Here is a 13018-nt window from a genome sequence, read left to right on the forward strand (position 1 = left end):
TGTAGACAGAGTCAATGGATGGGAGGCTGGTTTGCATGATGGATTGGTCTACATTTTGAGGATTTCACAATAACCAGTTTGATTGCTGCCTTTTAAAGTGCGGCATCCAAGACTGAAGAAAATCTTAATCTCCAGAATTACATGTCAAAAAATCATTAGAAATGGATCCACAGGTTGAATGAATTTGCTCCAAAGAGGGCACTAAGTTGACACAGTTCTTAGAATTCAGGCAATCTAGGCCAAAGCATTTCTCTGAAAAAGGAAGATGTTCTAACCAGTCACAGATTGAATCGAACCTTTGTCAAACAACAATCTTATCTGACAAGGGAGAAAGCTGCAGTCTTCCTCAAACACAAAAGGCCTTGGGTAATAATTTCCGGTATTGGGTAATAATTTCCAGTATTGCAAAATCAGCCCTGAAATATCCTTTCAAAATTGCTGTTACTAAATTTTGCCGTACAATTTTGGCATTGATAATGGGTAAATTCTTGCTGCAATTGTACAGGGATTTGGAGCCTCCTTAAGAAGGGATATGCTTGCATTGGAGGCTATTCATAGAAGGTTCATTAGGTTGATTCCTGAGATGAATGAGTTGTCTGTGTTATGGATAAAATTTGAACCTATAATCATTAGAACTTTGTGGAATGAGAAGTGATCTTACTTAAACGTGTAAGATAATGGAGGTGAACAAAGAACATAACAGCACAGAAACAGGCCCTTCAGCCCTCCAAGCCTGCTCAACTTAACTAAAACCCCCCACCCTTCTGGGGATCATATCCCTCTCTTCCCATCCTATTCATGTGCTTGTCAAGACAGCCGTTAGAAGTCACTGCCGTATCCACTTCCACTACCTCTCCCGGTAACGAGTTCCTGCCTCGTATATCTTTAAACTTTACCCCTCGCATCTTAAACCTATGGTCCCTAGTAATTGACTCTTCCACCCTGGGAAAAATCTTCTGACTATCCACTTTGTCCATGCCCCTCATAATCTTGTAGACTTCTATCAGGTCTCCCCTCAACCTCTGTTGGAAGGAAGGAAACCAGAAATAGAGGGCACAGCCTCAAAATGGGGGTGGGGGGGAGGGGAAAGCAGTTTAGTACAGAGTTGAGGAGGAACTTCTTCATTCAAAGGGTGGTGAATCTCTGGAATTCTCTGCCCATTGAAGTGGTGGAGGCTACCGCATTGAATATATTTAAGTCACGGGTAGATAGATTTCTGATAGTGAAGGGAATTAAGGGTTATGGGCAGCAGGCGGGAAAGTGGAACTGATCACTTCAGATCAACCATGATCTTATTGAATGGCGGGTCATACTCGAAGGGCTAGATGGCCTACTCTTGCTTCTATTTGTTATGTTCTTATATTTAGAATAAGTGGTAGCAATCTCATTTGATTAATGACACATTTGCATTTGAGAAGTAGAATAGTAAATCTTGATTCCTATAGTCTTTCTTGAGGTTTCTCAGCCACTCTTCATTTGGAGGATAAGGGTTGACTTGCACATGTTTGCTTTTTACAGAAGATCCTTTTGTTTATACTAAAGATTTCCTTCACTGCAGTTAGTATATTACTGTAATATACTTCAAATGTCTCCCACTGTTTTTAGAACAGACTTACCTTCCTTCATGTCAAAACACCATTGTATATACATTTGATTCCTCAAGGAACCTTTTCAATTTGAGAATTGTTTTAGAACTAAGTAAATCATGATATATATTTTGTCTGAAAATTAGATTGGTTAAGATTTCTGCTCTAACAGAGTAATGGCTAAGTCATGATATTGGATGCTGTGTAAATAAGACTTAAAGTGCAATTTGTATTCAAAAGTAACACAAATTTCTCAATTAAATGGCTGATGTAGGAAGGTCTAATGCAACTGGCATTTGTAGTCTTACCTCCTAGAAGAGAATAACTCATTAGAAATTGACAATTGGTAGAATAAACTTCAATTTGAATCTAATCTTTTTTTTATTTTTGTAGGATAAACTTTGTCTTCCTCATCATATATTGGAAGAAAGGGGACTAGTGAAAGTGGGTTCTACAGTGCAAGCTCTACTTGAACTGCCTACGTCTAAACACACACAATTATCTACTGTGTAATGAACATTCCTCTTTCCATGTTGAGGACCATTTGTAAAATGGTTACATTCATGCACTCAGTTGTAATTTTACAGCCAAGGTTACCGTAAGTTCTGTTCAAATATATTTGCAGAAATAGTAGTTAAATCAGCATTTTTAAAGCCAGTGTAACAGCTCTCACTATTTAAGACAGCTGTTAGATTAAATGGCCATGTTTCAGTTTTGCCAGGTATTTGCACCAGTTAACTACTGCTGCCGCACAGTGCAGAATAAGTTCTTTTCTCAGTTTTTGCAACACTATCAATTTAATTATTCATATCATTCAGGTGATTTCCTCCTCCCACCAGTTCAACAAAATTACACTTCCAGATATAATCTGCTTGCATTAACACAAGAGAAAAGGTTTTCAGTGCTGTACAGATCTTTTGAATCTTTTTGTGTATAATGGTGCCTCATTGGTTGCTTTATTATTTTTGTGATTTTAGGTTAGCTTTGAGAATTAGTAACTTTTAAATTTAATTGGTGCCCTCTAGTGCCATTGTTTTCTCAGGGCTATTAGGTTTTCTGTGCCACAGCAACTGGTTCGTCCCAGTATTTTTTATATTGAGTGCTATTGAGCCTTTTAAATATCAGACATCCATGACTGTTCCTGTTGCCTTGGACTACTTGAAATTTTAATGCTTGAAACTGAAATAAAAACAGAAATGTTGGAAATACTTAGTGGGTCTGACAGAATCTGTGCATATTTCCAGCACTTTGTTTTTATTTCAAATTTCTAGCATCCGCAGTATTTTCTTTTTCTTAAACTGAATAGGGCTTGCTAATAATACAAAAATAATTGAAAGCCTTCAGGCCTCTAAAATCTTTATTGGTTACCTCCAGGAAGCATTAACAGTTAGTTCAGTAAAGTCAGTGTCAATGCCAGATTTACAGAGGAAGTTGTACAAGCCAAGATCATTTAGATATCTGCCATGGATGTACTAAGCAAAATCCTCATGGTGAGAATTCATACTAGGCCAAGGTGTTGACAGGAAAGGTGTCTTGCATAGTGTCCTACAGTATTGCATGCTTGGGTGTGAAGTGCCATTCAATGAGATACAGCTAGTACTAAGTCTTTTGGCTGGCAAGAAACATGCAACAGGGCTGACTGGTTGACAACAGCATCGGCCAAAGTCTTTTCATCACATGTAATCTTCCCAGTTTCAAATCCATACTACTTCCTACCCTGTAGAAAATCTCAGGACTGATACTTTACTACTTCAGTCTCTTCCATAATTAGGAAATAGATTATGGTTGATGCAGATGCAAGCTTGCATGTGGACAGGACACAAGAATAATTTTCTGATGTTTTCCTCGCTGTTGGGTGAGGAAATGTCAGTAAATAAATGATGCACAGAAGGAAAAACCGGTAAAACTTTGGAATGACTGAATTGTCTTCTATTCCTGGAAGTATGACTCAAATATCGTTTTTTGACAATTTTGAACTGTTTTTTTCCTTCTGAGTAATGAATTCTCTTGTAGCGGGCCTCATTGTTCATTGTATTTGATGAGCCACACTGTCATTATCCAGTCAGGATCCAGATTGCCCTTAATTAACCCTTCATCTACGAATCTGGTCAAAGCTTATTGTTTTGGCCTTCAATTAAGAGAACAAAAACTTTTTAATGCCTACAAATAGCTTTCAACTTTTTGTCTCTTTACATTTGTTTCTTATTTCATTGTTTGCCAACTATTTAATCATCTATCCATTGAAATTAGAGCTCTTACTAAATCTAAATACACTTTCCTAAGACTTCAGCCAAGAACTTGAAGCTCTCTAAGCAAAAACAAGTTTGCGAATCAACAGAACTGGGAGAAAATCCTTAAGGTAGCAGAGCATACTTCAATATTTATCCACGTTGTTATTCGTTTGAAGAATGAAAATTCTAATTTGACAAAATAATACTTACGCCATTGTTCGCTTATCCTCCTACCTCATAGGCACCTTATCCATGGAGGGTAAATGCTCTCTTTCAATAATAGTATTGTCCAGTCTTTGAGGCAAACTCTTAATTTTTGATTAAGTATAATTCTTCTGGTTCATCTTATGAAATTTTATTATCTTCATATTGACTTTTTTGAAGATATTTTCAAGTTTTGTGTTTTATTATTTTTGTTCAATTCAAAGTGTACCAATTTGACTTCATACTTCCCCATTGTCTTGCCCCTTCCCACTTAATCAGACTGTGGCTGTTCTCAAGTTCTTGCTCCCATCTACATAATGTACTGTGCTTCCAAACTAGTGTTATCTGCACGCTTAGGTATACAACTCTTTCTTCGTCCAGGTCATTGATATATTGTAAAAACAAGTTAAGGGCCAAATAAATCCATGGGGAGTACTACTTGTCAAATCCCATTCCTAATCTGTTTCCTCCTTTCCAAGCATTCACCAGATGATTGGGAAACACATTAAGGTTGTCGTTATCATTCAAAAATAGAGGCTAAAACCTCAATTTAATTCAAAATAGCTGCAAGATTTCAATTCCTACTGAGATAAATACTTTCATAGTGTTTTCATAAAGGATTGCACTAACAGGAGCAAGCATTTTATTTGAAAAAGGGATTTTTAATTTGAAGATTTTGCTGCCTTAAAAGCTTTTTATTCAAAGCAGTGCTTCACTGATAATTCAATCATGTTGGCAATCTTTTCCAGATACTCCAATACCACTGCAGAAGTGTTTCAGTTACAGTAAGCCACAAGTAGTGATCAATACGATCACAGATTCAATCTCAGATTCTTGAGTCAGCAAACTGTATCTGACAGTATGTTGAAACCTACCACGGACGTGTTCTGAATTGAATGATTATATAACTGGAGTGGTGTTCGGTGAATGGCTAACAGTTATTAACCTGGAATTGGAAATTTGGTCAGAGCAGGTTTTGTTCACATGTCTGTTCAGCCTGAAGACTACAATTAACAGTCAGATATTAAGTTTTTAAATATAGTTAAGTTTGAAGCTGTATGTTTTGTAAAATGGTATAAACAAGAATGGGTCTTTTACTGAAATGCACGGTAAGAGACTATATCACAATCCCTGCAACGCAGAAGGAGGCCTTTCAGCCCATGAAGTCTGCACCGACTCTCTGAAAGAGCATCTTACCCAAGGCCTCAACCAAAGGGACAGGATCTTCATATATTTCCTTGATACTGAATTTCATGTAGTCAAATCTTTTCTGCAATGCAGTGACTAAAACTACATGCAATTGTCCTGCTGTGGCCATATCAGTGTTTTATACACCTCAAGCATAACCTTATCTTCATGCTTCAGCTAATAAAGTCAGCTATCCCATATTCCTTCTAGACCGCCTTATTTAACTGTCCAATCACCACCATGGATTTATGGACATACACTCCAAGGCAGCTCTGTTCTCAACTTCTTGTTATTCCACCACTTACTGTATATTCTCTTGCTTTGTTGGCTTTCCCTAGAAGTATTACCTCACTCTTTTCTGGATTGCCCTCCATATGCCAATTGTTATAGCTACCTGATAAGTCTATTAATATTTTGCTGTAGTCAGCTTTCTTATTCATCATCAACCACATGGTGAATTTTTATATCAGACAAAATTTAGTTTTGAAATTATGGGGTAGACATTTGTCTCGGATGTGGTACAAAAGAAGCTATAGTGGGATTGGCTCCCCTTTATACACAACGTCTGGTGTTCAATCGAATTGACTGCAACCCTTTTAGTACTGAAATTGGCAAGTGCATCAAGCACTTAATGTTAATAGGAAAATATATATCTGACCGTGAGTAATCCATTATTGTTCTAGGAAAATTGAGTGGCAGACATCCGTTGGAAATCATTCCTGATTATAAGGAAATTATTTATGTTGGAGGTTTCTTGTCAATTGTTTTTGCCTTTTCTGTTCAGAAATAATAGCAAGTGTTTTTAACAAGTTATTTGAAATTGCAGCCAATATCAAAATCTGTCCCTGCTGCAAAGAACTAGGGACTAGTTGATGGATTAGAGTTTTCATTCATTGTTTTCAAAAGAAAAGTGTTTCTCTTGACTATAGGAGCTATTAAGTATGGTACTTAGTGATTTATTCTCCATGACTTCCTATGGACTTTGCACCAAAATTTGCAGTAATTAGAAATCCAAAATATAATGATTTATAAGGGATCTGGGATCTCTGAACAGGGCAAACAATGACCTCTCTTTAATTATTCAGAGTGAAGAATTATTACTGAGGCACATGTGATCTAAACCAGGACTTGTAACTTGAAACAGTTAATTACGTGCCAAATCATGTACAGAAGGTATAATAAAGAAGGAAAGAAATATGGAATTGAGGAAGTTGAGCCAATTTTTTTCACATCTCTAATAATTAGGGCTGAAAGGAAAAAATTCCACGCTTGTAAATAAAAAGTCTTAGTGCCAGAGAAATGGTTTGACAGTAATTCAGAAAGATCATGCCCATAAAACTTCACTTATAATTTCTTGTACGGGATTTTCACAGTAACTTCAATGTAGTATTAATGTAAGCCTATTTCTAACACGAATAAATGAAAAAATTGAATGAAGAAGCCCCATTCTTTCTGGTGACATTGGTCAGCAATTATAATGCAAATGGGCCAATTTCAAGTCAGTCCACGTACTTCAATGTACAGTTTTTTGGCAAGATACTTTTAGCGCAGAAACTCTCAAAAAGCAGGACAGCTCTGACTGCAATTTGCTGAGTTTCACATTTAACTATGTGTAGTCACCGAAAACCACTGTTTAATGGTGGTGAGCACTGATAGCTTCATCATTATTTTTACTGCAAAACCTGGGACAGTGTGCTGGGCATTTCCTCTGGTTATCCTGATCATCTACCAGATCTTTCACAGAAATCATTTTTCAACCTTCATTCTGAGGTTGATGTTGGGAAATTGCCTTTTACTATTTAAATGTTAATTTCCTGTCTCCAAACTAAATGCGGTAACAAGTCTCTCAACACCAGGTTAAAGTCCAACAGGTTTATTTGGTAGCAAAAGCCACTAGCTTTTGGAGCGCTGCTCCTTTTGTCAGATAAGTGGGAGCTCTGTTCACAAACAGGGCATAAAAAATAATGGTTGGAATGTGAGTCTTTACAGATAATCAAGTCTTAAAGGTACAGACAATCTTAGTGGAGAGAGCGTTAAGCACAGGTTGAAGAGATATGTATTGCTTCCAGACAGGACAGTTAGTGAGATTTTGCATGCCCAGGCCTGGGCTTGCAAAATCTCACTAACTGTCCTGTCTGGAGACAATACAGGTCTGGGCATTTCACTAACTATCCTGTCTGGAGAAATACACATCTCTTTAACCTGTGCTTAACGCTCTCTCCACTCACATTGTCTGTATCTTTAATACTTGCTTACCTGTAAAGACTCGCATTCCAACCATTATTTTGTAAATTGAGTTTGTGTCTTTTATGTGCACTGTTTATGAACAGAACTTCCACTTATGTGACGAAGGAGCAGCACTCCGAAAGCTAGTGGCTTTTGCTACCAAATAAACCTTTTGGATTTTAACCTCATTTTGTGAGACTTACTGTGTTTACCCCAGTCCAACGCCGGCATCTCCACATTCAAACTAAATGGTCAGATTATGGATGGAGTTGGGAGCTAAAAGGAAAGTTAAATAATTCAATTTTTTTTGTTTTTAAAGTGCTTATTAAAAGATTAGAAAGGAAAGGATTAGATAGAACAAAAAAAGAAAGAGAAGGAAGAAGGGGCAGCAAGATAAACAAGTGTTTACATTTTGTATTTTTTACTATAAGATTCACAATACAGTAAGTGAAGTTATATCTGGTGATTTGAATGTCTTTTACTATAGTGTTAATTAGAAACATGCTGAACTATTTAGTCAGGGAAATTAAGATTTCCCTTGATCTTCCAGCTGTATGAGCTGCTGATACCCAAGATGTTGAAAGTGTAGGCTAAATGCAAATACAACAACAGATCTACCCATCAACATCATTGCACTCTAGCTTCAATAGAACAATCACTGGAAGAACTCACATCAGTTACTGGTGAAAATTAAACCAGTGTCCGTCCATATTCAAATAAATGCTAAATGCTGTAGCAATACAGTTACTGCATATAAGCTGACCTTGATGCAAGCAAATGTAATGTGGTGAATCATGAAATGTATTTAACTACTGTGTAAAATATTCAGTTTTATTTCAATGCACCCTTAATATGCCAAAAAATAAAGTATACTGTATTCTGTGCAAATAGAGGTAAATACAGCACCTAAATATTGAAGGTGGCATATTGTATCAAAGCAATTGTTTATAAATTTTAATTGTATAGTTCTTATTTTGTGCCTCGGAATTGTGTTTCTTTAGCTTAATCTTATTTCCATCTATTTAATCTGATGTATGATATTGTTTACATATATTTAGCATAAAGTTTTGTTTAAGTCTTTTTACTCTGTTCAGAAAATATAAATCTTTAATTTATTTAATGTTAAAAGTCTTTAAGAGGGAATTTCATTACACTTCCGAGTGCAAAAAAGATTGCTTACCTTCATGATTATGTTTAGTTAAACCGTTACAGATTATCATTTTATGAAGCTGCTGGTTGTTGGTTAACAATACACAACTTGAGCCTTGAATTTACGAATTCCTCTTTTTAAACTAATCTCTATTTTACTGTATTTGTTTGAGAGTCTGACAGTTGCTGGAGGGAGAATGACATAACGATATTATTGGGACAGGAAACACGGCAGTATTTTTTTAAAAAGTCATTTTTGAACGGGAGCTAAACGAGCTCAGCAGGAACAGAGACTGGTCAGAGCTGTGTGCAGGCACATTAGGCCCATTTTTAGACTTTACTCTAAATGTGTGTGCGAAATTATATAGCTTTCTTCCACAAGTGCTATTCCATGTTACAACTTAATGTGCCCAAATAAAATGTCTTTAATGCCTTTTGTTATCCATTTGAGATGTGGGTGTTGCTGTCTAGACCAGCATTTATTGCCTAATTGTCCTCAAGGTGGTGGTGCACTATTGCTTTGAACTGCTGCAAACCCTGTGGCGTAGGTACAGCACAGTGCTGTTAGGGAGAGTGTGTTCCAGGATTTTGATCCAGTGACAGTAAAGAATGCCTGTGCTCAACAGAACTATAGTCACTTTATATCTTCCAGCACAGATTTTACATTCCATGAGATACATGAATTTGGTGATTAATGTAAATGGACATTGATTGTGAAATCAGATTGCATTGTTTGCAAGAGCACTAGCCCTGAAATTATTTAGCATGTTTTGCAAGGGGAGTTGGTTGTCATTCATAAGGCTATGTTCTGTCTAAATGGAATCTAATTAATTGATATAATTTGTATCATAATAAGGCATGTGCTTTGTATTAATGTTTTTGAAATATTAACATTTGCAGATGGTCAAATAACTGCAGAAAGATCTCTGGTAAATATTTTTCGTTGTACTTTTCATGCATCTATGAGCATATTTTTCCTGTACAAATAACTGGTTTTGTGAAATCAGTGGAGTGTAGTTTGACTAGTGAACATTTTTGTTTTATAAGAAGCATTTCTGAGACTGGAGCACTTTTGTGACTATTTCGTACAAAATTAGGGAACAAACTTTTGCACAAATAGTAAACTGGATTTATAGTACGTTAAATTTGAGGCCAAGAATTTTTTTGTAATTATTCCTACTTCAAAAACTTTTTTTCAGATGAGTCATCAATTTTCAAAACAGATTAAACACATTGGTAACCAGTTTTCAGTGCTCTGATTTACCGTTGTGGATGATAAAGTTTCAATAAATTGCAGTTGTAAAGATTTCAGCTGAGAAAATCTGGCAGTTGGGTCAATGAAGCAAAGTGACAGGCCAAATTCCTGGATTCTGGGTTTTGCATATTTCACAATTGCATGCAAATATCAGACGCATTAACCAGTTTGCCCAATAGTAATTTCAGGGAATTATATGCCCTATCATTCTTTTACAAGGTCAATGTACATAGAAATTGAATGTGTATATAGGAAATATTTGCAAACAAAATTTGTAAAAATCATCTTTGTAATTAGCATATTTTTATTCATCGAGAATACTGATGGAAATGTGTTATTTGCAACTAAAAAGATTTTGAGCAGCTAGGAATTTGGTAGCGACATTTCATTGCAGTTATGAAGCATAAGTCTAAAGCTGTTGACGTTTTAAAAAGATTGTCTAAAATCATGTGTAAATTAATGTATTGAAAATGTCTTCCCTATTATTCTACAGATTATTTCATGCAATGTTTTATTTTCCTGTCTTAATTCAAAATGCTGTATATTTCTGTAAGTTTATTTGGCTGTACCATGAGTTCAATTGTAAAACCTTCCCAAATATGTTTTTAATTATGAAATCCTACAAATGTCTTTGTAAATAATTTGTATTACGTTTTGCATGCATAGAATCATTTGACCAATCTAGAAATGATGTACATATATGTATAATGTACAGTATGTTTCATAAACTTTCATGTTTAGGAAATAAATCTGTCTTTTCAGATAGCTGTTTTATTTTCTCTTTGTTCATTGTACCAGGGTTTTAAAATGACTCCAGAATGAATTCTATTCTTTTGTTGCTTATTTTATGACTTTTTGATAGTTTTATATTACCTGGACCCCAATTCTACCAACACTAAAATGATACATTCTGATTTAATACATTCAACTATGCTTTTTTTTTACTGCAGTTTCATTCCTGTGGATAAGTGCCAAAATAAACATTTATCTCCTCTCTCTCTCTCTGTCTTCCTCTGCCGTCTTCCCACATTAGTTTCATGTCTGGTATTAGATTAAATGCACATGTATTTTCATTTGACCAATGTCTCAATTCTGACTATTAGAAAAAGTAGACCATTACTGGTTTCCCAATGTATGAAGGAATTGTGAATGACAATATACTACGGAAAGAAGACGACTGCCTTGGGATGTAACTAGTCTATTGAGAAAATATGGTGAACCTCTTAAAGAACCTAGGAGCATATGAAAACATCCTCTCAAAAGTGGTCTTTTGGATATTTTTGCAGTAAACTTTTCATTGTAAAATAAATATTAACCAGTAATTTATATCTGAAAACTATTGTGGGTATTGGCATTAGTCAAAATCATAAATTTGCCTTGGTATGAAAACTCAAGTTATTGATATCAGTTGTCTTGGATTAAGGCCAGAATTTTACAGACCTACCTGCCACAGGAATTGGAATGGTGAGAGACAGACCATGGAAAGGTCCGTTTACCTCTGGTGGGATTTTACGGTTTCCGAACGAGTGAGGCTCTAAAATCCCAACCTAAGCATTTGTGGTTTACTTGAGTCAATCACTACCTATATCTAGAAACAGGAATTGCCCATTTACCCTTCCAGCCTATTTCAGTATTGTGAGGGCGTGACTAATATGTGAACTAACTCCACATATTTGATTTTTGCCTCACGTCCTTGAAAAGCTTTGATTAACAAAAATATCCAAATTCCAAACTTTGACTCTCTAGAAAAAATGTACAGTGATTGGAAAAGTTTGCGAAATCCTGGCTTAATTTCTTTGTAAAGTTTGTTTATTAGTCAAAAGCAAGGCTTACGTTAACACTGCGATGAAGTTACTGTTCCGGTCGGTGCCCCTAAACCGCATATCTTTCAGACTGGGAGGAAATCCACGCAGCCAACGTGCAAACTCTGCACACTGTGACTCAAACCTGCGTCCCTGGCGCTATGAGGCTGCAATGCTAGCCATTGTGCTAATATGCCACCTCATGCTATCTATTAAACTTCTATCCACATATCTTGCAATACTCCCTAGGCTAATGCTGCAAAACACATGTTTATGTTGGTAACTTTTTAGCTAGAGGCTAAGTTTGTCTCTGTCACCCTGCTTTTTTCAGGGCGGGCATAATAACAAAGTACATTTTTGGAGAAGTAAGATATCCGTTTTCATAATGAACGTGATGCCAAAATAATGAGTATTTTTAAATAGTATAATTACTGCAAATGCCAGGGACAGCCTCTCAGGCACAGGCTGTCACACCTCGTTAAAAGTCAGAGAGCTCAAAATAGGATAGTTTAAATTCTCTTTCTGACCAGCAGAGGTTGGATACCATTGCAGCCAAGTAAATCTCACATTGAAATATACACTTGTCCTGTTGGCATTCTTCACACTTCCACGATGTATGTCATCTGTAGCTATTGCACAAAGCATTTCTCTGGAAACTCGGGGCGTTTGAGGTCAGTGAATGAGCGGTATGAATCGGTCAGCTAGATGCCTGAACGATAGGGCAACTACTGGGACAAATCTAGTGCAGAAGGAGGCCTTCCCTAACTATACGCATCTACCATCCACTAGTATCTGCACATCTTTGGACGCCAAGGGGTAATTTAGCACAATCCATCCACTTATCCTGGGAGAAGAAACCAGAGCACCTGGAAGAAACACCAGTCACCCAAGGACGAAATTGAACCCAGGTCCCCGGCACTGAGAGCCAGGAGTGTTAACTAACCATTGTGCCGCCGTGCCATCTTCTCGGCTTCTGTGATCTTATTGTCTAGCTTTTGCTTTAAGGTACACTGTATTTTCCTATTTGTCGTTCTTACTGTGTTGTGGCGCAATCAATTAAAATACTATAGGAATCAAATGAAAAGTTAAAAATAAATGAATGCGGTTTGTAATTGAATTTTAAATTGTTTCATCTATTCACATCACATGGAAAATCCAACTTCTTTAAAGTCGCTTGCGTAAATTATAGCCTAGTACTTACAAAATCTTGGCACCAATTATCATTTAAAAATGCATTTCCAATCAAAGCTTGGCTGGTTTGATACTATAGCAGAACCGGGTAGGGAAGAAGTGGCGGGGTGGTGGGGAGGGAGGGAGGGGGAGGTTTCAGGATTCGAGGTCTGACTAAGAACCTTGCTTTATTGAAGGATTTATTGA

At 36.5% G+C, this 13018-nt stretch overlaps 2 protein-coding genes across 6 annotated transcripts in view; both read left to right on the forward strand.

Moving 5' to 3' along the window:
- lrch2 (leucine-rich repeats and calponin homology (CH) domain containing 2) overlaps nt 1-7082 on the forward strand; it is a 188811-nt gene extending 181729 nt beyond the window's left edge. For all 5 annotated transcript variants that reach the window (XM_080187748.1, XM_080187749.1, XM_080187745.1 and 2 more), the window contains one exon: nt 1980-7082. In XM_080187748.1, the coding sequence (XP_080043874.1) occupies nt 1980-2099 (120 nt within the window). In that variant the 3' untranslated portion in view covers nt 2100-7082. The remainder of the gene's footprint in view (nt 1-1979) is intronic.
- Nucleotides 7083-12551: 5469 nt separating this feature from the next.
- LOC145342296 (interleukin-13 receptor subunit alpha-2-like) overlaps nt 12552-13018 on the forward strand; it is a 28027-nt gene continuing 27560 nt past the window's right edge. Inside the window, exon 1 of the mRNA XM_080187753.1 lies at nt 12552-12646. The gene's annotated coding sequence lies outside the window, so the exon portion shown is untranslated. The remainder of the gene's footprint in view (nt 12647-13018) is intronic.

This window comes from Carcharhinus amblyrhynchos, chromosome 4, assembly GCF_965287045.1.
Source record: "Carcharhinus amblyrhynchos chromosome 4, sCarAmb.v2.hapA, whole genome shotgun sequence".
Lineage (NCBI taxonomy): Eukaryota > Metazoa > Chordata > Chondrichthyes > Carcharhiniformes > Carcharhinidae > Carcharhinus > Carcharhinus amblyrhynchos.